This window comes from Bison bison, unplaced genomic scaffold, assembly GCF_000754665.1.
Source record: "Bison bison bison isolate TAMUID 2011002044 unplaced genomic scaffold, Bison_UMD1.0 scf7180017864039, whole genome shotgun sequence".
Classification (NCBI taxonomy): Eukaryota; Metazoa; Chordata; class Mammalia; order Artiodactyla; family Bovidae; genus Bison; species Bison bison.
In genome coordinates this window covers 2,744,562-2,768,887 of record NW_011494611.1, presented here as the reverse complement: position 1 = coordinate 2,768,887, position 24,326 = coordinate 2,744,562, and the positions used below count along the sequence as shown (strand labels likewise).

General features: G+C 55.8%; 1 protein-coding gene across 3 annotated transcripts in view; it reads left to right on the top strand.

Annotated features, from left to right (window-relative positions):
• COL27A1 (collagen, type XXVII, alpha 1) overlaps window positions 1-24,326 on the top strand; it is a 148,769-nt gene that overhangs the window by 97,889 nt on the left and 26,554 nt on the right. For all 3 annotated transcript variants that reach the window (XR_824845.1, XM_010835143.1, XM_010835142.1), the window contains 15 exons: window positions 3,676-3,729; window positions 4,284-4,328; window positions 4,412-4,456; window positions 4,742-4,795; window positions 6,014-6,067; window positions 6,955-7,008; window positions 8,402-8,455; window positions 10,283-10,336; window positions 14,296-14,403; window positions 16,681-16,734; window positions 16,856-16,963; window positions 18,139-18,192; window positions 19,154-19,207; window positions 23,739-23,795; window positions 23,962-24,015. Coding sequence is in view for 2 of the 3 variants with exons in the window: in XM_010835143.1 (XP_010833445.1) it covers window positions 3,676-3,729; window positions 4,284-4,328; window positions 4,412-4,456; window positions 4,742-4,795; window positions 6,014-6,067; window positions 6,955-7,008; window positions 8,402-8,455; window positions 10,283-10,336; window positions 14,296-14,403; window positions 16,681-16,734; window positions 16,856-16,963; window positions 18,139-18,192; window positions 19,154-19,207; window positions 23,739-23,795; window positions 23,962-24,015 (903 nt within the window). In the remaining variant the exon portion in view is untranslated. The remainder of the gene's footprint in view (window positions 1-3,675; window positions 3,730-4,283; window positions 4,329-4,411; window positions 4,457-4,741; window positions 4,796-6,013; window positions 6,068-6,954; window positions 7,009-8,401; window positions 8,456-10,282; window positions 10,337-14,295; window positions 14,404-16,680; window positions 16,735-16,855; window positions 16,964-18,138; window positions 18,193-19,153; window positions 19,208-23,738; window positions 23,796-23,961; window positions 24,016-24,326) is intronic.

Genomic DNA, 24,326 nt, shown 5'->3' with positions numbered 1-24,326 from the left:
CAAATCCGCTCTGGGAAATGAGCTTCGATGCCTGCAAGGCCCTGCCTGTTCTCTGCCCGCGTGCAGGATGGGCCCCGCTACCCACCACCTGTCTCCCCTAACCCCTGAGTCCCCTACCCCCCTGCCTGGGGAAGAATGAGCACAGAGGTCAAGTCCAGGGCCAGGATGGGGCCTCAGATCCTGAGCTCTTCTTGGTAGAGCTGCTGATCAGGGTCTGGGTCCGTGGGTCACATAGGGGCACATCTCAGGCTTTCCAGTGACCAGCTTGGGGACTTCAGGCCAGCTTCTTCCCCCACCCCACATTTATTTGGCTGCACCGGGTCTTAGTGTAGCATTCTTTGCCAGATGCAGATCTTTTTTTGAGGCATGCATTGTCTTTAGCTGTGGGCACGTAGGATCTAGTTCCCCAACCAGGGATCAAACCTGGGCCCCCTGCATTGGGACCTCGGGGTCTTTCCCCACCAGGGAAGTCCCTCACACCAGTTTCTCTGTAAGGCTCAGTGCCTGACATTAGGTGGAAGTTGTAAGGAGCCAGAATTTGAACTCAACAGCCAAATGCCCAATTTTTTCCCACTACTAACCGGTCACTGTTTACCAGTGTGGGAATGAACTCCCTGTCTCAGGGAGTATCAGGTGAGAGCCTGGGGCAGGATATTGCAGAAGACAATGTCTAAAAGTCCTCTTACTTGGGAGACTCTGCTATCTCTCTCCAAAATCACTTTGACAGAGTCATGAGGATTCTGCGACCCAAGAGCCTGCACTGAGCTCTGCTCGTGTGAGTGGGGCTGAGAGCTCAGCAGATCTGGCTTTGAATCCCAGCTCCTCCTCCCCTCTGACCTTGGGCAGCTGACTTACCCTCCCTGAAGCCCCAGCTTTTCCTCTATAAAAGGGGTCAGCAGCAGAACCGACCTCTTTGGATGGCCGTGGGGAGACGCTTCCTCTGCCAGCACCACCCATGGTGAGCACCTGGAAGGGCAGCGGTGCATAGCGAGTGCCGGGCACACGTTCACTCCCTTTTCATCCCTTATTCACAACAACTGTGATTGGCCAGATTTTCTGTCCTCTGGGGCTCCTACCCGCCAAGCTAGAAGCCCAGCCTGGCTGGGAGGCAGCCGCAGCTGTGACTGCGAACCTGTTCCTGGGGAGTGGCTACACAGGAAGCGATTTGTGGCTCTGAAACCCGGACCTGCCTCCCGTGTTCAGTGTTGCCCTGGGGAAGGAAGGGGCAGGTTTGGGGCACCCGCAGGACATAGAATGAGCTGCAGAGAGGCCCAGAGCAGGGTTAGACTCGCCTCTCCCTGCACAGGAGAACTGGGGAGGCGGGTGGCTGGGGCCTCTCTACTTTTTCCTCTCCCCAGACAAGAAAGCTTGGTCCTATTTCCCCCAGCAAACCCCAGGTCTTCCCAGAGGATAGCAGTGCCTCCCAGGTAAGAGGAATTTTAGATATTGTGTCCTGGGACACCGTGCCTTGGCCCTGACTTGCATAAGCCCTTGTGATGGGGAACTCACTCCCTCACTGATTAAAATAGAGACAGGTAGTGGTGGAAAAAAGTGGGCATCTAGCTGACTTAGAGTCACAGGCTGGTTCCTCCACCTACTATCAGGGCTGCCACAGGCTATTTCCTTATATGTCAAATGAGGAAAATAGCTTTCACGATGATTGCTGCTGCTGTTGATGCTATTATTATTGTTATAGATCTCATAGCTTTCTTGCAGAGAGACTTTGATTCCCCGAGTAAAGAGGGTGCTGTGTGATTCAGGCCAAGCCATCAACACCTCTGGGCCTCCGCTCTGTTCCTAGAGCTGTCCCTTTCCAGGAAGGTTTATGCTCAGGTAGAAACAGAGGTCGGGGCTCAGCAGCCATCTCTGGAGGACACAGAGGCCTGCCATCAGCTCAGCCTCTGTCCCAAGTCTCAGGACCTGGGGTGCCCTGCATCTCCATTTATCTCCATCTCTACCAAGTCCTGTATGAATCAGGGGTGTTAAGTCCAACAGGTGGTCTGACAATATCCACCTGAGACTGAGGCCCAGAGAAAGGAAGGGGCTTCCCTGGGGTCACACAGCAAGCCAGCAGCAACACCAGGACTCGCACCCACACCCTCTAATCAAACCTCATCTTGAACCCATGAACATTCTCAGCCTGATATAAGCTGCCTATACTAAGCAGGGCCCTGAATCCAGATTGCCCAGGCCAGCCGTTGCTTTGCGCCCCTGCCCCTCGGGAGCCTGCAGCCCCCTTTGGCAAAATCAGATCTTCTGAGAACTTAACTGTATGCCAGGTGCCGAGCTGCCCATGTGCATTACTTCCTGCCTTGAGGGAGCAATTTCTTATTCCCATTTCAGAGATGGTATAACTGAGGCTCAGCCAGGAGCTGTCACTTTCCCCTAGACACAGCATTTCCTAAGCAGCACTGTGCCTGGTGCCGGACCCCTGGGAGTTCTGGGCGGAGGCCTGAGACACCAGGAGCAAAGACTCGCAGCCGCGTGGTCTCCTGGCCCAGGTTGAGTTCATCCGTGAGCACTGTTTAAGGCTGCGACGTGGAGTTGAAACATGGGGAGTCCCAGGTAGCTGATAAGAGAAATGATAACTTTTTCTGGTTCCATTATTAACTGAAAATATCCTTGTCCAGTATTTAAATGATTTCTCACTTTTCTCTTTCCTCATACCCCCTCCCCTGAGATGCCTCCCTGGCCCCTTTTGTGGCTGGTCTCCACACTCCCAGACTAGGGTGGGCCAGCCTCCTTCACAGCCTCCTCCTCCTTGTCTTCCCAACACCCAACACAGCCTTTCTGGCCCCTATAGAACGAACACTACACTGTTCTCCATGGGGGACCCCAGGGCACCCTCATCTGTGTTCCTATGGGAGACCCGTAGAACCCTGCAGGGAATACCAGCTGCTTATATGCTAAGGGACCGTAAACAAATTCCCTCCCTTGCAGGGCCTCAGTGTTCCCATCTGTGCAGTGAGGGGGAGGGAGAGAGTCTGCCTGCCCCAGGGGCCTCCCAGTTCTCAAGAGACCGGACATCCTGTCTCAAGGGTCAGATTTGAGCCCAAGGCTCCAGCCACAGCTGCCCTGTGCCTGCCCCTCCTCACGTGAGCTGGGCCAGAGTAGCTGCTCATCTGGCTGGAGAGGGGGCAGCTCCATAGCTCTGACCATGTGGAGACCCTTCCCCAGGTGTCCTCTGTCAGGTTCCCCTGAGGACTGTGGTCCACAGGCTGCTTCAACCCCACGTGTGCTCTGGGAAGAGCAGGGGGTGGAGTCTGAAGACCTGACTGCCGGGCCGTGGCCACATGTCTCTTGGCTCTGCCCTCTGTTTCCAAATCTGTGAAATGGGTTGGCTGGCTGATTCCACCCCACCCCCCACCCCCACCCCAGCTCCTCCCCCTCCAAGGTTTCTTTAAACAGGGTTTCAATTTACCACCAGGCCCACTCCAGAACGGTAGGGCCTCTGACTGCATCCACCTACGCCAAGGCCTCTGCAGAGCCGTGTTAGCAGACACATTGCTCTGGCTGACCCACCTGCGGGTGGGGAGTGTGTGGGAGGCAGGGAGGCAGAGGGAACCCCCGCTTGTGCAGGGAAGAACGCAAGGCTCTGGGCAGCCCCGCCTCCTGGTTCCCAGCCCAAGGGAGACCCCTGCTGTCCACTGTGCTAGCCCCTTTTTCCTATTCCAGGGACCCCGAGGACCGGACGGACCAGCTGGGGAGCAGGGGTCCAAGGGCCTGAAGGTACTGACCCCCACCCCCTTCCTCTCGTCTCCTGACCCAGGGTGGTGGGTCAGGAATCCAGACTCGCCGCCTCCTCTGTAACAGGCCCCTCGGGGACAGCAGGGCGTCCCTGAGAGGCTGCAGGGCATGCTCCTGAGAGCTCATCTGGCCACACTTCCTGGGGTTGGCATGCCCCCAGCGTCGGGACAAGGAAGGGAGAATGAGCTATTAGACTGAGAGAGACAGAGAGCACGTGAGTGAGAGAGACAGAGGAGACAAGAATGAGAGAGAGGGAGGCGGAATCAGGCCTGGCCCCTGACTCCCCAAGCCCTTCCAGGATCCCTGATTGCTGAGACGGCTTCCGCCCTCATCGGGATGCAGGGGTCCGTTGTTCTCGACCCGCAGCTCCTGGCCAATAGCCATCCACTCCCCCTAGTTTGCCCGCCTGCACACTGGGGAGGGGGGGTGTATGTGGTGACCCCCGGGGCTCCTATCTCCCATGGAAGCAAGAGTCCCTTCTCAGGGAAGAGTCCTCCCCAGCACCCACTGCGCCCCTCATGCTTGGCTTCCTGCAGGGCCCGCCAGGACCACAGGGCAGACTGGGCCAGCCCGGGCAGCAGGTATGTGAGGCCGAAGCTGCCAGCCCCTCTCCCTGCTCCCTGTTCTGTGATACGTGCTCCTAACAGCCCGCGTGTGCTTCCAGGGCGTGGCTGGCGAGCGAGGGCACTTGGGCACACGAGGCTTTCCTGTAAGTAGCGCCGCCGGTTCATGAAAGTCTCTCTGTGGGACTTGGCGGGGAGGAAATAGCCCCGTTAGCCACCTTTCTCATCCTGCTGTGGAAATCCTGAAGGTTCTAGCTGCCCACTCCCGCCCTGAAGACCCTCCAGCCTGTCTGTTCCCCTCTAGGACTCAGGCTCCCATGTGTCACATGGCAGGACCCTCATTCCATACAACAGCTTGACTGAGACCCAGGGGCCAGGCAGGGCGGGGAAGGCCAGGGAGGGACTGAGGTCAGTTTGCTTTGTCCCTGCAGGGCCTCCGGGGTCCTTCCGGTCCCCCAGGTGCCAAGGGCCTCCCAGGAGAACCGGTAAGTGCCCATTCCCTTGCTCTTTGCGTCTTTGCCCCTGGCAGGCTGGTCTCAGCTGCGTCCTCACCTGCTGGGTGGTGGGGGTGGGGGGTGTTGTCCTGTGATGAGACCAGGAGAGGGGTTAGAGAGGGGCAGTGTGGGGCTCTACCACCCCCATGGATAGGCCTCGGGTCCGGGAGAGAACACTGGCTGGGGAAGTTCGGGGCTCTGGATTGGGTCTACCTGCCTTGCCTTCCAGCCTCAGTTTTCTTGCCCGTAAGATGGGCATAATGGTTCCTCTCTTGTCATCCTATGGTGAGGATGAAATAAGGAAGCGTGTAGAGAGTGCTTCAGTTCAGTTCAGTCGCTCAGTCGTGTCCAGCTCTGCGACCCCATGAAGTGCAGCACGCCAGGCCCAGTGCTTAGCACAGCGCAAAGCGCAGGGAGCCGCATCCTTCAGGTCTGCGAAGGAGAGAGGGCAGTGTGCAGATAAACCCACACGCTGTCGGGGCCCTGCAGAGTCCAGCATGGCTGGTGCGGTCAGAGCTGGATCTCGGGGAAGGCGGGACGCGGTCACAGGGGCCAGTCACCCAGAGCCACGGATGGAGTTAGTTCTTTGTCCGAGAGGCAACAGGAAGCTGTTGAGGGGATGGAAACAGAGGGGACCTTTTAGGAGATCTCCCTGGAAGGGTGGGTTTTCACAGAGTCGGACACGACTGATGCGACTTAGCAGCAGCAGCATACGCTGTGTTGAGGAGCCCCATGAAGAGGCTGTGGCTGTACTGATGGTGATGAAGACAGCACCGTCTTGGGGCTTGGGAGGAGCGATCTGGGGGACAGGGGGAGGACTGGAGATCAAGCAGCCCACATCTAGAAGCTCGGGCAGATGTCCTTTGGAACAATGGGTGGGCGAAACTGCATTCCAGGCCGAGGGCACAGAGTGAGTGAGGCTCGGGAGCCAGCCGGAGGCTTCTGAGCAGGGGAGGCCGCCCTGAGTCTTCAGAGATGCCTAGGAGAGGGTGCTGGTGGACGGGCGGGGGGTGATGCTGGATGCAGGTGAGGAGGGAGCTCAGGACCAGGGTCCTCAGTGAGGCGGGGGTGGGGGTGAGACCTGCAGAGTCCCAGGCTCCAGGGTCCTCGCCCTCACCTGTCCCTCCAGACTGCACTACCAAGCCTCGGACCCCAAAGAGGGCCCAGGCTGGCTTCTCCCGACTGTCTGTGTGTCTGTCTATCTTCCAGGGCCCTCAGGGACCCCAGGGGCCAATTGGCCCTCCCGGAGAGATGGGACCCAAGGTGAGTGCCGAAGGCCCTTGTTCACCCCGTGGTCTTGCTGGGGAGGAAGCAGCCCTTCCCGGCCCTTCTCCTCGGGGCTCCCTGTCCCGTGTCCTGCAGGCACTGGTGGGGAGATGGCCTGGCAGAGAAGGTAGATCTACCATGATGCCAGAGGGGGTGGGGTTGGGCTCCCCAGCCCAGGGGCCGCGGGTGGGATGTAGGCATGCCAGGACCCTCATGGGGGGTTGGCAGTGCCTCTTTTTCGGCACGCTTTTTGGCAATATCCCCCATCCTGACCCTGCTGGGACTTCATCCTGACACGGAGGTTTGACTACTGAACCAATCCTCCTAAGGTCTTGCAGCAAGGAGCTTGAAAGGGGTCTCAGGCACCCCTGCCTTCTCCAGGGGAGAAAACTGAGCCCTAGGGTTTATGCAGGGGCTGTGGCCATGCTAGTGATGATAACTTGGGGATCTCTCCCACCCTTGTCATCCTGGCCTGGCTGCAGAGAGAAGAAGGGCTGGAATCCCTCAGCCCTGAATGTAGCATCTGTTGGCTCCCTCCCCTGTTGTTATGTGAATCATGAAATTTTCCTCTCCTCGCTTGCCAAGGGCTCCTACCGTGGTCAACCACACTCATGGGGAGGGCGAAGGCTCCAGCAGCCTCTGGGTAGCCCCAAGGCTCCGCAGTCTGAGCCCAACCACCCCGCCCCACTCCTAGTCCCAGTTCTAAGCTCCCAAAGGCTGCAGCCTGCTCCCAGCTCTGGGTCTCTCGGGGTGTGTGACCTCGGGCATGTCCCTTGCCCTCTCTGAGCCTGCCTCAGTTATCTCCTCCCTTGGCAACCAGGGAAACCAGGGACCAGCCCTTGCTCTAGGATGGACCCATGGCATTTTTTTTTTTTTTTTTGCAGGGACCACCAGGTGCATTGGGAGAACTGGGCCTTCCTGGGGAAGCTGGCATGAAGGTAAGAAGGGGATGAAAGAAGAGAAAAATAACTTGCTGAAACCAACTCCCAGCTGGCGGCCACGTCCTCTCCGTGGAAGAGAAATGAGCCTTTCTTGTGCCCTGGATAATGGGTTCTCTGTGCTCCTGGCTGGGGAGTAGGGCTTGGCCATGGCCACAGCAGATGGCCCAACCGGCCTGGAGCCCCCTTCGCTGCCCCCCCACCGTCTGGCAGTGTTTTCTCTGGCACCTGCCCCATGCCGGGGCGGCCGGACCTCCTGGTCTCCTGCGATAGCATCTGCGTTTCAACGCTAGTGCCCCTCATTACCTGCAGGGAAACAGGAGCCTATTGATCCCTGGGCTCTGGGGAGACCCCGTCCCCGCTCTGCTGTTGGAAGAGGACCCGCTCCCTGTGCAGGACTTGGAGGCCTGGAACCTTCAGTCTTGACTTAGTTTCAGAATCTTTTGCTGGAATAATGCAAGAAACTACCCCATGTATAAAACAGAAATGGGACAGTTCTGGTTGGGGCCGGGCTGGGGACTCAGAGCTCCGCCTCCTCCTTGTGCCTGCAGACACCGGTAGAGAGAGAGTGTGGCTTGGAAACCTCCACATGAGAGAGACCCTTCTGGGGGTCTTTTGGAGGATGTGGGGGACGTTTAGGGCTTCCCAGGTGAGTCACTGGTGAAGAATCCGCCTGCCAGTAGACACAGGAAATGCGGGTTTGATCCCTGGGTTGGAAAGATCCCCTGGAGGAGGAAATGGCAACCCACTCCAGTATTCCTGCCTGGAGAATCCCACGGACAGAGGAGCCTGGCAGGCTGTAGTCCATGGGATTGTAAAGAGGCAGATATGACTGAGTGACTCAGCACACATGCATGTACAAGGGACATTTACTCTGATTCATTTAGGGCCTCTTCCTCATTTGGGTTTCTCTCCAGGGCTCTCAGGGGGTGGGTAAAGGTGATCAGCCTCAGAGTTGCCATCTCTGTATTTGATACTCCCTGGAGCCAAACTAACTGCTTGGGTTTGGATCCTAAAGCTGTCACTTAGTAGCTTCATGAGCTCGGACTGGTTACTTAACCAACAGTCGCTCAGTCTCCTCATTTGTAAAAGCAGACCCCTTCCCTGGCAGGGCTGTTCTGACAACTAGCTGTGTGAAATAAAAAAGCACTGAAACAGGGCTGTACGTGTGAGCTAAGCTGTGATGGTGGTGTTAGTGGTGGTCCTGAACATGCCCAGGGCTTACTGGGAACAGGGGCTGTGGTTGGCATTTCACAATTTCTCTCTAGTCCTGGAGAAGACTTGGGCCCACCCCTGCTTCCCCCACATCAGAACTGATGAGAACAAGAAGGTGGGGTGAGAGCTGGGCTGGTCCTATCCTCCTACCCATGGACTTGTGTTTGGCTTCTCCTAGGGTGACCTTGGGCCTCTGGGCATCCCTGGGGAGCAGGGCCTCATTGGGCAGCGGGTAAGTCAAAGCAAATTGATTCTCCCTGGAAAGTCCCCTTCCCTATCCCCCATGGTATTTGGTGGAGGGAGGGCCTTTACTCAGCTTCCCTGAGCCTCAGTTTCCTCAGCTGTACAAACAGACCATGAATTTCTGCAGCCTCATCCAGCCTGCCTCTTGGCAGGCCAGCATTTCTGCAATGCAGAGGTGCTCTGCAGAGAAAAGCATTCTGTGGTCAAAATGTTTGAGATTCTGCATGCTCGGTGTTCCCTCTTACAGGTTAGCGGAAGCATTTTCAAGGCTCTGAGAAGGACTGCAACCAAGAAATTGGGGGTTCTTTTTGTGGGGATCCAGAATCTCCAAACTTATTTGACCTCCAAGTGTTTTTATTGACAAACACCTGTTATCACCCTGTTCCATGGAAAGTTACGTGGAAGGTTATCTTTCCTTTTACCAAAATAAACCCACAGAGCTTGGCTTCCTTTGAGAAGCTTTGGGACATCTCTGCACCCATCTGTCTATGTCCTGTGCTTGAATTATAAGGTCCCTGCCTAAAAGTGGACTCTGGGTGCTGTGAGGGATACAGAGCAAGCATCCTTTAGCACCTTACGGATGGGGAAGGTGGGGCCCAGGAGTGAGAGAGAGTTAGTGTGGAGGGCTTGGTTAGTGCAGGCACCAAGCACCCAATCCAGTTTCTCATTTGTGCCTTTTTCCAATGCCTCCTACTACTCCCTGCCTAAAGTTAAGAGGCTCCACAAACTGAGCTAAGATGTAAAATGAGGGAAGAAGGCCTTGAAAATTGAGCAGTATAGTTTCTTGGAGTACTGTGTTAAGCAGGATCCTGAGGCTCCATCTGGGGTCACTAGGAAAGAGCATGACGTGCACTCACTTGATGCCCACTGTGTGCCAGGCACTTCACAGCAGTGAGTAACAGAAGGCCCTGTCCTCATGAAGCCTCATTCTAGTAGATCGATTAATGATGTCTGCCATGGACGCAAGAGGAATGGCTAGTAGGTTGACTAGTGATGCCTGCCATGGACACAGCAAGGATGGAATCTATACCCTTGTCCCGTCTATACCATCCCTGTATTTGATGACTTCTGAGGCCCCTTTCAGCTCAGATGCTGAACAGCTATGAACAAGCAGAGGGAGACACAGACTTACTTTGACAGCCCGTTAGAGACCTGAGACATCCAGAGGCATCTCTGGAGCCAGAAAGGCAAGCAGGGAACCTGGCTGAAGGTCAGATGGGGATTCAGGGGCTTGGTATCATTCCTAAACTTGCTGGCAAGAAAGTCTGAGAAATGGCCTCACTTTCCTCATCTGAGAAATGGGATTCCACCAAGGTGTTTTATGAAGGCTCACTCCAAGTTCCCAGAAGAATATATCTAACAGCCAACATCTGTGGGATGCTTATACTGGCTCTCATAGGAACCCTTAAAGAAAGTGTATCAGCCCATTTTCAGATGAGGAAACAGACACCCATGGGGGCTAAGAAGGTTGGTTGTGGCCAGACCACCATGAATGGGAAGCCCAGTGGGGGCACTGAGGTCTGACATCAAAGCCTGTTCAACCAGTAGGCTTCACTACCTCCCCAGTCCAGCCAGCCCACCTGGACACAGGACCAGTACTTTCTATCTTGGGTAGCCCCTGCCCCACCCCAGCCTGCACACAGAACAGGCTGTGGCTTGGGGGTCTGCTCCACTGCTTATTTGTTGCCAGACATTCTGGGGCACTACTAGAGGAGATCAGGGTTGGGGTCTTGCTCTAGTGTGGGGGAGGAAATAAAATCACACTGGAACCCCCTCCCCAATAATGTCTCCTCATCTTTCCTACTACCCTTTCCAGGGAGAGCCAGGCCTCGAGGGTGACAGTGGCCCTGCAGGGCCTGACGGGCTGAAGGTAAGTGTCCTTCTGGTGCAGAGTCTGGGGGAGAGGGAATATTCTGGAACTGCCTTCTGCCTCTGGCCCCACTGCTATCCCATCCAATACCCAGGTATTCCCCCAGAAGCACTGTGTTCTCATAAACTCCGAGATCAGTCCTCCAGCTTCTAGGGAGCGCAGGCTGTGTAGGGGTAAGCCCTGCTCGGCGCCCGCTCCCTACCCTGCTCACGGACTGGGGACTAACCCCACCTTCTACTCCTCACTGCCGCCTTTCTCCTCAAAACTGCAGCTTCTCTTGGCTCAAGGTGGTACCAGGCCAGAAGCTTTAATATCTATTATCTTCCAGACATCTTAAAAGATCAGAAGAGTAATCACCACCCGTGACTCATAGCCACTATTTCTGGAGGAATAGGCACAGACTATCAGGGAATACACTAAGCCCTTTGTATGTATCACTTAGATCAGTGCTATGGGGTAAGTCCTGTCTTTGGATGAGGAAACTGAGACTCAGGTTAAGCAACTTGTCCAAGGACACACGCTAGTAAGTGGCACAGGCAAGACCTGAGAGTCGGCTACCTCTCTGCACCATGCCCCTGTTCTAAAGGTGAAGAGACTGGGGCTCAGGCTGAGGTGTGTGCATCCAGAGTCTATGCCTGTGAGTGAAAATCCAAAATCCAAACCCAGGGCTCGTTGGCACCAAAGCATGTGGGCCCATCTCAGCCCTGCTGGTGAGATTCATCTGTCAGCCACAGATGCTGGGGCCTTAAGAAGGTGCTAGGGCTCCCCCAAACCCCAGGGCAGGTGGGCATCGCTCTCTGTCTTTGCAGCCCCCACCCCTCACCTAGCCCTAAACTGTTGTTAGGTGGGTTTTCCCAGGGCTGACCTGTCCCAGCCCAGGCTTCCAAGTGTCACATCCCAGGATTCCCTCGGTCACCACTGATTCTCCTATGACCTCAGATACACACCCCCTTCTCTGGGCCTGCGTTGCCCTGTCCCCAGGATGCCTAGGTGACAGGCCCCGGCTGGCTCCCCAGCTGCCTGCCTTTTGCTCGCAAGGTTGAGAGCGCCCCCTGTCTGCCGTCCATCTGCCTTCTTTCACCTCCAACCCTCCTGCATCCTAGGGTCTGGCTCCGGAGACCCAGAGCAGCCGATGGCCTCCCCACACTCTTTGACAAGTGCCTGCATGAATCGCGATGATGCTGATGAACATTCTGGCTAAAATGCTTTGTACACTCATACACTTGCGTCACCTGCCTTCAGAGCTTTAGATGAATTAAGCTATTTAACTCTCCCAGCAACCCTCCGAGCTGGATTCATTACCGCCTCCATTTGACAGATGAGGAAAGCAAGGAATGGTGTGTGGGGGCCTCCCTCACCTCTGGGCAGCCGCCTCATGTCTCCTTGGAATCTTTGCTGAGGTGGGGTGGGAGGGGGTCGTCCAGGCTTGGGCACCTCACAGTCACTCCTGCTCGCTTGTGGTGGCTCCTGGGCCCTACTTCTTCCTCTTCCACTCCCTCCAAAGCCAATTCTACGTAGGGCTGGAATAGTTGTGCAGATGTGTGGTGTCTGGGCTTCCCTGGCGGCTCATATGGGAAAGAATCTGTCTGCAATGCAGAAGACCCTTGTTCAGTCTCTGGGTCAGGAAGATCCCCTGGAGGGCATGGCAACCAACTCCAGTATTCTTGCCTGGAGAATCCTATGGACAGAGGAGCCTGATGGGCTACAGTCCACGGGGTTGCAAAGAGTCAGACACGACTGAAGCAACTTAGCACACACGCAGTGTCTTCCTGGGCTTTGCATGAATCCAGGAGAGAATCTATTTCCTTTACGGCGTTTGTCCGAGCATCACCTTCATGGCGAAAACAGCCTCTCAGACGTGCACAGCACTTTATCATTTATGCTGATTATCTCTTTTGAGTTTGCTGATGGTGGCAACCATGACAGGGATTCCTACTAATAGCTCACGTTTATCCAGCGCTTGGGCACTAGATGCTATGCTAAGCTATTTACATGGATTATCTCCTTCACTCCCCACAGTAACCCTTTGGTGCTTATTTTGCAAATGAGGAAACTTGCCCAAGTCAACAGCTGTTGAGATCTGAATCCAATAGCGGGGGAGGAGGTATTGTCCCCTGAGCAGAGAACCCTGGAGTGAGAAGAACCAGAACCCAGGGTCTTACCTGTGCTCTGCCGTGAGCTCACGTGTGGCGTTAGGAAGTCTCTACCTGTCTCTAGGCCTCATTTTCCCCATCTGTAAATATCGAGGATTGAGCTGGGCAACTTGTAAAGGTTCTTCTGAGCCCTGACAGATGTCCTGGATTCTGGGACCCTAGTCCTTTACTCCTGGAGCCTTATCTGCATGGGATCCACCACGGGGTGTGTGGGAACCCAGGCTCTGGGGGTCTGGGTAGGTCTTGGAGCCAGTGCCCCTGCAGGGCCCAGGCTAGGGCCCCTCCCAGAAAGTCAGCCCAGCCACCTGGAACAGGCTCTCTGCCTCTGAGGGCGAGGAGAGCAGGTGGCCAGGATAACAGGCCAGAAGGGGAATCCTGGAGCCAAGAGCATCCACAGGAGGATTGTCAGGGCCAGCCTTGTCTCCATGCCAGGCTGGGCTTGGAATCTGAGCATCTCAGTGGGAAGGGACCTCAGAGACCCACCTGCTCAACCCTCTCCTGGTGCCCAGATCTGTTCTGCACTGGCCCACACCCCAGCTTGGCTCTTGCCTCCCTCAGCTGTGTCATCTCTGGATCGCCCCCTACCACCACTCATTGGGGCATCCTCTCAGACCAGAGCTAGAAACTTCCCCAGCCATCCTGGGCCCCAGCTGCCTACACCCAGAGCCCAGTGCCCTGGCGCAACCAGCCTGCAGACTGCTCTCAGCGTTCTGGTTCCCAAGTTCCGGCTGCTTGCCCTGGTGCACCCTGCTCTTTCTGCTGGACCCACACCAGTCTATCAGTGTCCCTCGTAAAGTGTGGTGCCAGAAAACAAAACTGGCAAAGATGCTCCTGCCTCTCCAATCCTGCTCCTCCACCCACCCCTTCCTCCCCACCGTGGCTTCATACCCTTTCCCCGGGGGCTTCTCTGTCCAGTCACAGCTCAGCCACCTGCAGACCGGCCACAGGCCCCTGCTGCCCTGCCCCTCCCCACATCTGCCTGTACTGAAGCCCTTGCACCTGCTCTGCTCACGGGGCCCAAGGGCAAGAGCCCCATCGTGGCACAGCCCAGCCTGCTAGAACACGGCCTGAAATGACAAGTGCCGTGTAAGCATTCGCTGCCACCCACCCGACAGAGGAAATGTACTGCAGCCAGTGAGAACGAGAGCTGCGCAGAGCAGACAGCAAAGGGAGCGCTTACTCTCAGTAAATGGAATAAGACATTTAAATAAAACAATAGATGGAAACATGCAGTCCAGTTGGATTAAGCCTTTAAAGCTAAATTTACTAATTTCATTGCTTTGGAACAGTTGTTTTAGCGCTCTGAACCTGGTATGTAGCCATTGAAACTATTACTTGTTACTTATTGTAAATGGTTTTGTGTAAACAAGGGTTGAAAACGCAACTCAGAAACATGGAAAGAGTTTGTTCCGAGAGACTGAATCGGCTGAATTTTTTCCTTTATAAAAATTTCCTTAAGCTTTTTAAGGCTCTTGTTCTCCCAGTGTGTCTACAGGGCTGGAGAGAAAGCATCTCAGCCTTCCAGCCTGACCCTCTCCTGTAAACTGCACGGGGTGGGCGTGGTCAAGGTCTTCTCTTCCCTCTGATTGGCCCACTCCTTGGCCTAGGCAGGGCCCCTGGACGATGTCATGTACAACAGATGTGTTGTCTGTGCCAGGCTGACCCTTTTGGCTGAGCCATCAGGGGAATCCAGGGTCTGGTCGGCTCTGGACATCCCAATGGAGCCCTGAGGTTTGGCGCCTCTGATGGACTTGGTGACTAATTTATTCTCTCTCTGTCTTCCTTCCTCATGTCTTTCCACCCCAGGGGGACAGGGGTGACCCCGGGCCTGACGGTGAACGTGGCGAGAAGGGCCAAGAGGGACTGAAAGGCGAGGACGGGCCCCCCGGCCCCCCTGGCATCACTGGCGTCCGGGTGAGTGTGCACAGCTGTGTGCCAGCATTTGTGGCTCCCGGGTCAGAATAATACACTCGTGCCTTCCGGCGGTTGGGTGGGAGGTCATTGGACAGCAGCCACCAAAGGGTCTTGTGCGTCTATCCTTCCTTCACTGGAGCACTTTGCAGAGCACAAACCTGGCTGTGTCCCTCCGTACCTTCCTAGTGCCCACAGGAATAACGTCACTCTCCTTGGTCTGTCTGCTGTGCCCTACACAAACCTGGACCCTGCTGACTCATCCTGCTCAGCCCCCACATTCAGCCACACTGAAAGCAGCAGGAGAGGCATTGGTCCGGTTGCTGCGTGAGCCTTCACTTGCTCTTGCCCCCTCTGGGTCACCCCTTTGGTATGATGAAGGCTTTGGAAGAACGTGTGCTGAAATTGTTTTTGAGTTCCAGTGTTCCGGCAGCTCTTTCTTAGTGAACTTGTGAGCATCATGACTGTGGAATGGGCAGAAACACGTGGGGCAGAAATAGCCCTGACCCGGAGCCCGAAGGCCAGGTTCTGGCTCGAGCACCCACTGTCACTGTGACTTTAGGCGCATCGAACTGCCTCTCTCTGAGCCGCGGATTTTTCATCTAAAGAACTGATGAAACTTTGGATAGGAAAGCACTTTATAAAATGAACTAGAAATGTAGCAAATTATCTTTATGAGTATGGAGGAGGACGTGACTGAAGCTGGTGGTGGTGATGATGTAGTCATGATGCGGGGGATGGTGATGGTAGTGATGAAGACGTGACTGAAGCTGGTGGTGGGATGATGTAGTCATGGAGTGGGGGGGTGGTGATGGTAGTGATGAAGATGTGACTGAAGCTGGTGGTGGGATGATGTAGTCATGATGGGGGGGTGGTGATGGTACTGATGAAGATAGTGGTGATAGCAACAGTGAGGATGATGGTGGTGGGCGTGGCGGTGTGACGACGATGGGGATGGTGGTGATGCAGCGGTGAGGAGGGGTCAGCGTGGCTGTGGGTATGGGCATGGTGATGCTGGTGATGCTGGTGGTAGAAGTGATGACGGTGTTGGTGTGTGATGGTGGACAGGATGGTACTGATGTTAGTGAAGAGGATGGTGGTCATGGTGATGGTGATGGGGGGTCGATAATGGCGGTTGTGGTTGTGATAGTGATGATGGTCATGGTGAGGATGGCGGGGCTGATGATGGTGGCGGGACTGATGCGCTGGTGATGGTGGTGGCCGAGGCAGGGGTGTGACGTGGCTCTGGGGATGGTGTCGGTGGTGGTGTTGCAGTGTTTCTGTCCATGTTTTGCGGTCACTGCCAGCTCTCAGACGCTGGGACTGGAAGGAGGTTCGCTGGGGCCAGACTGTGTGTGCGTCGGGTGGCAGAGGTGATGAGAGGCCTGTATTTGAGTGTCTTTGGCATTGAGGCCGCAGAACAGAAATCTCCCACTCTGTGGCCTGGAAACAGTGGAGGATTTAAAAATAGAATTTTATGAGCCGTCGGGGCCTTTCCAGAAATATATCTATATGGATGGAGCCCAGCAAATGTCTTCATTCTGGCCCTGCAGTCCCAGCCCACTGGATGCTCTCGCCCTTACTCAGGGTTTCCCACACCACTGGGGTGCTCCCAGCTGGAGCTGGGCCTGTCGGAACAGGGGGCCAGCAGGCTGCCCTGTCCGGGGGGACTCCCGTCTCCCTGGCCCTGGACTGCATTCTTTGTCCCTGACTCACTCCTCCTGCTGATGAGGAATCAGCCATTGCAGTCACCTCAGCCCACTGGCAGATGCCACCAGCTCCTGTAATCATGACTCACAATTGCCCAGACAGGACCGGCTTAGGAAAAGGGGTGTCCCAGAAAGTAAGAATCCGCATTTCGTTCTACCTAGCTGGGTGATCTGTGTCCGCAGGGTCTCCGTCTCCCCGAGACTGTTTCTTTAGCTCTAACGTGGGATAAACAGTCCCTTCCTCCCAGCCCTGTGGCCAGAATCGCCCAAAACATGATGCAGAGTTCAGATACAGTACCTGGCCCGTGACTGAGGCCATGCTGTATTTAATTACTGGAGGAGCAAAGGACCTTGAGATTGTCAAGCCCAGGGCTGTCAGCTCTGTGAGGCCAATACCACCTCTGCCCCCACTTGGCAAAGATGTGGATCACAGGAAACATGGGCATTGGGTGCAGAATCAGTTTGAGCCCAGGCAGTCTGCCTGGGGATTGAGTGCTCTGCAAATCTGTGGATCTGCCTCAGTTTTCTCTCATTGCTCATCTTTTTCTCTCTTCCCCTCTTTACCTTTCAGGGTCCTGAAGGAAAACCAGGGAAGCAAGGCGAGAAGGGCCGGACGGGAGCCAAGGTAGGGACCCCTCCTCCTCCTTCCACCTGAATCGGGCCATGCCCCTGCCCCCTAGCTCCCGCCCTCCCCTCCCCTCCCCTCTGCGGACACCTGGTGATACCCTGTCTCTCCCCCACTGCAGGGTGCCAAGGGCTACCAAGGACAGCTGGGTGAGATGGGCGTCCCTGGAGACCCCGGACCCCCTGGCACCCCAGGCCCTAAAGGGTCCCGGGGCAGCCTGGGACCAACGGTGAGAACTGTCTGGGTGGCTGGGGTGAGGGTCATGGAGCCGAGGGCAGAGAGGAAAGCATTGCCCACCTGACTTTGTGTCTGCCCTCCAGAAAGATCTTTCGAATTGTGGATCCCTTTGGGGACCTACAGAAGCTCTCGCCCCTCCCCCTGTAAAGTACATACAGCACAGAATTTCTTGCCATTTGAAGGGAGTCTGTGGATCTTCTGAAGCCCTTTATAACCCCTGATTATCAAGTCCTGCTGTCAGGGTGTAGGGAAGGGACCAGACCCTTGAGGGTATTTCTATTGGACAAGGACTTTTCCCATTGGAAATAGATTCACGCGGGGGGGGCAGGATGAAGCTACTGAAGATTCCTGGGTGACCCTGAGGGTGGTCCAGCCCACTGCTGGCCGGCCCTGAAGGAAGGGCCCCTTAAGGGTTTGATCACTGCAGCAGGAGGAAGACCCCAAGAGGAACCGAGGGAAGGGGCAGACGAGGCTGGCACAGCATCTCTGAGCGGCCGATGTGCGCCGATAAACAGCTGTGCTCGTTCGCGGCATTTGCAAGATTCCGTGGTGTAAATGCTCCCATGGTAGCCGACTTCCAGCTACCAGCATGATGTCACTGAATGCAGACTTGGAGGGGATGTGTGAGAAAGCTCCATTAGCTGGTAGAGTCGGTCTGTATCCCCAGGGTTTCACATCCACGGGGGGTCCTGGAACTGTTCCCCTTCAGATACTGGCTACCCAGGGATAACAGTGTTTCTGCCACACAGATTCAATCAACAAAAATATCCTCATGAGCATAGATAATAACAAAATGTAGTAAAATAATTAGGAAGGGATGAGTTTGGGATATTTATCATCTGTGTTTTTAATATAATTGATTTATCTGTAAGTTCATATAATTTAACTTTTCATCATGGTTTTATTTAATAATTGGCTCACAAAAGTGGGGAAAATTTAGCAACTGGCTCTCTAAACCACTGGAGCTGGAAGCGGGAATGGCTGGGGGAGGAGAAGTGCTCTGGAGAGTCGCTTGCTTTCCACCTCGGTCTCCGGACCAGGTTCTGAGCAGGGCGGACGTACCAGGCTGCGGGGCTGAACTGGGCGGGAGCCTGTGGGAGAGACAGTGTCCGCGTTCCTTCTGTGAGAGTCACACTGGGTACCAACGGGGGTCTTCTCCCCTCACAGGGTGCTCCAGGACGGATGGGGGCCCAAGGAGAGCCGGGACTGGCTGGTTACGACGTAAGGAGCTCTGACCTCCCTGCTTTCTGGAATTCTGCCCCGCAGGCCTGGACTCAGGCCGCCTCGGCTGCTGCCCCCACCTCCTCCCAGCCGAGGGCCACACAGATTCATAGTCTCCCTCGTGCCCAGGAACACCTGGGTCTGCAGACCAGCAGTGGGCCAGACAGGGCTGGGGTGAACAGAGAGCCCCCCTGAATCCCTGGCCTCACTCAGTCCTTCTTCCCCGTGGTGGGTGCTGCACACACCTCGTGTCTGAACTTTGCAACTGCTCTCTGTGGAAGTGGTGGGTCGGAGCCCATTTTTGCATCCTAATTTGGCAACCCCCCCCACCCCTTAGAGGCGGCCAAACCAAACACATGTTAGACATCTGGGAGGTGAGGCCTCAGAGAGGCATGCGGCTTGCTCAGAAAGGGAAACTGAGGCTCGGGGAGCCAAAAGAATGTGTGTGCAAGGCCCGATGGCTTCTGAAGCTTGATGGTGGGATCCAGTGTCTGAAAGAGAAGCAGCAAGGAGAGGAGGAGAGGCAGAGGGCAAAGGAGAGGGGAGCTGGAGAGTGGGTGCTGGGAGCCCAAGGTGGGAGTCTGTACCTTCAGGCCTCACCCCGGCCTGGGAAAGCCTGCTGAGGCAAGCATTTGCCTCCTGCCTCTGCCCAGGAGGACACACCTAGGGGCTCTGCTGAGAACTGCACCCAGGTCTGCTCCAAGACGCCTGAGCAGAGGCTTCAGCCACTCAAGCAAACACCCCTCAGAGGAGTGTCTGGGGCCAACATGGCATGTCCAGGTGGCCATTGCTCAGAGAGGCACAGAGCCTGCTCAGAGGCACACAGTGAGTTGGGACAGAGCCAGGACCTGATCGCACAGCCCAGAGTGTCTCCATCTTTGAGTTCTTGTCCTTCATCCTCTGCTTCTCCTGACTCCTCCCTCCCCCGTGCTCTCACCTCCTGCCGTCTTACCTCTTGCAGGGACACAAAGGCATCATGGGACCCCTCGGACCTCCTGGACCAAAGGGTGAAAAGGTGGGTGTCTGGTCCTGGGTGGCAACTGCTTTCTCATATCTGGGGCCACTGGGACCAAGTCCTGGGGCCACTGAGGCTGGGCTAGCGTGGGTTCATGGCAGGCTCACCCCTGTTCATACCCTGGCCAGCCCAGAGGCCAGTGTCACCCTGGCTGTGGCCTTCAGGCAGGAGTCATTAGACCTACATTTAGCACAGGTATCTTGGGTGTCATCTCGCCTGGCACCAGAACAAAAATGGACACAGTTGCTGCCTTTCTGGGGCTTCCGGTTGAGCAGGGGAAATGGACATCAGTGATGTAAGGATGCCATCTGTCATTTGTGTGAGGATGGGGGAGCAAAGCCTCACTAGTGAATGAGATCACCTGGTGAGAGCCAGGGGAGGGCTTGGGATGGAAAGTGAGAAGCACCAGCATTTCAAGACCAGGAACCGCCCAGGCAGAGGGAAGGTGTGTCCAGGCCCCACCCCTTGGCTCCAGATTCAACAGAAGACAGGAAGTGGTAGAAGGAACCTCGCTGATGGCCGCACCCCTCCCCACTGTGTTGGTGGGGATGTGGATCCCACAAGTCTGAGGGTCACATTCTGAGACAGCACCGAGCTGGCCCAGGACCCAAGTCTCTGGGTCCTACATTAGCGGAGTCCCTTCCTTCCTTTCTTCCCTCTTCCCCTGATGGCTCAGCAGGAACAGGCTCCTATCAGGCGCCCCCCCCACCCCACCCCACCGCCCACCACGGTCTCCTTGTTCCCGGCTCCCCAAGCCTCCTTTCTTTTGCCGAGTCAGCTCCCCACTAACTACATCCCGCTGTTGAGTGAATCACCCTGGCCTAGCTTGCCATCCAGCTGGCCCCTTCTTCCTGCTTGGAGAAGAACAGCTCTGCAACCAGAGTGGGCCGCAGGCTCTGACACATCCCACAGGAAGCTGCACAAGCCTCACACAGGACCCCGAGTCCCTCCTCGGCCCTCATGGTCTGCCAGGGCTGGTGCAGAAAGGGCTAACACGAAGCCTGAAACAAGAGGGTGCCTTCACTCTGGGCCGTCCACAGCCCCGGAGGCAGTCCCTGTGCCTGCGAGAGCTAGAGTCTGACCCAAATCTGCCCTGAGTCTGCTGGGGGCCCCAGCATTCCCCAAGCCTTGACTGCCTCATCTGTGAAGTGGATGGGTACCTCGGGCATGTGAAGCTAAGCAGGACATCACATATGCGTCAGCCAGATGCACTTTCTGATTCTATACGGTGTTATTTTGCGTTCAGTCATTCATCTGCTAACCAACAGGTGTTTATGGATTTATAATGGTTATTATAATGATTTAATATTTAGTATGTTCTCATTTCTGAGCATGGCAACCCGCTCCAGTACTCTTGCCTGGAAAATCCCATGGACAGGGGAGCCTGGTAGGCTGTGGTCCATGGGGTCGCTAAGAGTTGGGCAAGACTGAGCGACTTCACTTTCACTTTTCACTTTCATGGCATTGGAGAAGGAAATGGCAACCCACTCCAGTATTCTTGCCTGGAGAATCCCAGGGACAGAGGAGCCTAGTGGACTGCCATCTATAGGGTCGCACAGAGTCAGACACGACTGAAGCAACTTAGCAGTAGCATCTCTGAGCTAGGGGCTGTGGAATGATGCCCTAAAGAGCTAGCCGACTCATTGGAAAAAAAAAAAAAAAATCCTGATGCTGGGAAAGATTGAAGACGGAAGAAGGGGACGACAGAGGATGAGATGGTTGGATGGCATCACTGACTCAATGGACATGAGTGTGAGCAAACTCCAGGAGATGGTGAAGGACAGGGAAGCCTGGTGTGCTGCAGTCCACGGGCCACAAAGGGTTGGACACAACTGAGCGACTGAACACCACCACCACCACATGAATGGTCACTAGTCACGGCGGGATGGCACTAGGGAGGGAGGAAGAGCAGGTTCCTGGGGGAGACCCCCGGGGCAGACCGCCCTCTCCAGGATTTCTTCACACTCATCACCATGACGCTGGCACGGAGGTGTCCGGACCCCACTCGACAGGGGGAGAAACAGAGTCTCCATGACACTGCAGGACTAGCTCAGGATCAGCGTGTGGTATGGCAGGACCAGGATTCAGACTGTCTGATGCCAGGTCTTGCTTTTCCAGTCGGAAACAAGACACTGCAATGAACCAATATGTTGTTCAGCTTGGGGCTTCCCTCGGGGGTGTGTGTCTATCTTCAAAGGCAGTGGCCATAGGAACTGGGAGATGGGATGAGACTCTGGGAACAAGGAGAAAGGGGGATGGAAGGCTTTGTCTTGGGGTGCGAAAAATGCATCCCCAAACTTCAGCTACAATGTGTGGCGGGTAGGAGAGGGGGATGTCTGTATAGCTAGCTTTGGGCCCCATCATTGCTTTGATTCTTGTATGACCTTGGCTAAAACCCTTCCTTCCCTGGGTCTCAGTTTCTTCGTCTGTAAAATGGGAGCAATGGTCACAGCAGCATAGGTATGTTACATGGATTCTATGAAACATGCCTCACGAAGTACCTGGCGCACAGAACCCATGAGGTAAACACCAAGTAAAGCCCCCCAGTCCAGCTCTCTCCCTTCACACAAAGACGGAGCCTTGGGACAAGGAGCCAAAGAGAGTGGTCAGGGAGAAGAGGGAATCCCTGCTTCTTGGGCCAGCCACCACCCCCCCTTCCTGGCTACAGCTGGTTCTAGGCCTCAGGCCTACTCTCCTGCCTTCGGTCTCTGCCCACAGGAGCCACAGGGGCCCCAGGCCAAGGTGTACGGCCGCCAGCCCTCAGGACTGATTCGGGCCTGGGACAGGCTCCAGCCCCCGGGACTGTCCCCTCTCTCTTGCCTCTCAGACCTCCCTTTCAGTCCCTGCCAGCAGCCAGGGGGCTTGGAGGTACCCTGGCTTGAGCCGCCTGCCCAGAATGTCCCCCCATGGGAGGTGACACTAGTTATCTGGGGCTAGATCATGCTGAGCCCTCAGGCTCTGCCTACACCTTCCTTGTAGCTGGCACATGGCTTCCAGCCACCCGTCCTGTGGGTGGACCAGGGCCCAGGGTGACCTGCCATGGCCCAAGGACCTCGGCTTTAAACTCTGCTCCTCCCCCTGTCTCTCTGTCCACCTCCGTGCCATGCATCCTCCCAGCTGTTATCATTATCAACAACAGCAGTTTCTACAGAGCCTCTTCTCTGTGTGCTGAGAGCTTACCATACCGCTGCTTCCTGGGTCATCAGAGCAGAGCTATGAGACAGGAGAATCTCATTTTGCAGACGAGAAACTGTCTTATGAGCAAGACCCGCAAGTGGGTGACTGCTGAGTGCCTCCTAGGGAGGCTCAGGGCCTTCCCTGGGGCTCCCATCAAGAGTTGGAGGGTCATCCTAAAGCAGGTTCTCTGCCCACCTTCTCCCAGCAAGGGTCGGAGAAAGGGGCTCTTTCGTTGAGGACTGAATGGCTAAGCAGCTTACACCACCTCTTTGTGCCTCAGTGTCGTCATCTGTAAACTGGGAGAATAATATCGCCTATTTTGTGAGGCTGTTGGCAGAATTCAGCCTTCCCAGGTGGCGCTAGTGGTAAAGCACTCGCCTGCCAATACAGCAGACATAAGAAACATGGATTTGATCCCCGAGTTGGGAAGATCCCTGGAGGAAGGCATGGCAACCCACTCCAGTATTCTTACCTGGAGAATCCCACGGACAGAGGAGGCTGGTGGGCTGCAGTTCATAGCGTTCAAAGTGTTCTACACAACTGAAGGGGCTTAGCACACAGACAATGCTGGGAGGATTCATTGAGTGTCTGCGTGCAGCTGTGGCGGTCGGTGCTCACGCTTGCCAGCTGTTGGAATTATTGTCACTGCCTGCTGAGTACCATGCAGGGACTTCTGCATCACTTCATGGAAGCCCTACCACCTTCCCTGGGTATCAACATTGTCCCCTTCACTGCCCAACTACCCCCATTTTGCAGCTGAGAAAAAGCTCTAAGACCGGAAGGGCCGTGTTGAAGGCCTGGGCAGCTGGTCCCCTTCAAAGCCAGGTGTAGCCAAGTCTCGGCTCAGCTACCCTGGCTGACAGCCTGAGAGTGTCGGCCTCGGGGTATCCAGCCTGAAAATAAAAGTGATAGTCACTTGGTCGTGCCTGACTCTTTGCAACTGCATGGACCGTAGCCCGCCAGGCTCCTCTGTCCATGGAATTCTCCAGGCAAGAATACTGGAGTGGGTAGCCATTCCCTTTTCCAGGGGATTTTCCTGAGCCAGGGATCGAACCTGGGTCTCCTGCATTGCAGGCGGATTCTCTACCATCTGAGCCATCAGGGAAGCCCCCAGGGAAGTCCAGCCTAGGGGAGGGTAAAGAGTAGTGTCCTGTGTTCCGAATTCCTGCTTCCATGCTCGGGTCTGCCTTGGACCCCATGTCTTCCCTTCCCTCTTGGCCTCAGTCTTTCTGTCTGTAACCCTAAGTAGACTGGGTTCTTCATCTCTGATGAAGGCCCTCTTGGCCTCAATGTGGAGTGTCTGGAGTTCCCCAGGAGCAAGGAGTTTGTCTTAACGCTGGTTTTGCCTCCGCAGGGGGAGCAGGGCGAGGACGGCAAGGCTGAGGGGCCCCCTGGACCACCTGGAGATCGGGTAAGGGCCCCCCCATCCACCCCCTGGACCACTGCCAGGGTGGAGCCCCAAGCCCCAGCTGTGTGGGGAGCAGGGGGAGGCTGTTGCGAGCTCCGCTGAGGGCGTGGCCCAGGAGGCCCCGGTCTGGCAACCCCTGCAGTCTTCTATTGTTGTCCTTTTCATTTAGGGCCCTGTGGGTGATCGAGGAGACCGTGGCGAACCAGGGGACCCTGGATACCCTGTAAGTATTCAGAGCTCCTACTTGCTGGCAGCATCGCAAGCATTGTAAGAGGTCATTCCTTGGCCTCTGTTTCATGCAACCTGGAATTAGAACGGCCTTCGCCAGGAAACGGGCCTGTCCTGCCACCACGAGTGCCCAGGTTTTAAGCATCCCTAAGGGCTCAATTCATGCTGAAAGGGGAAGGGTCCGAGATCTTTCCTGAGGGAGGGAGACCCTTCCCCTCCAGGACCCTCAGTATCCCCATCTATGACTGAGAACAGCTCTCCCAGCAGAAGCAATGAGGACAGGCTGAACCAGCACCCAGCCCCACC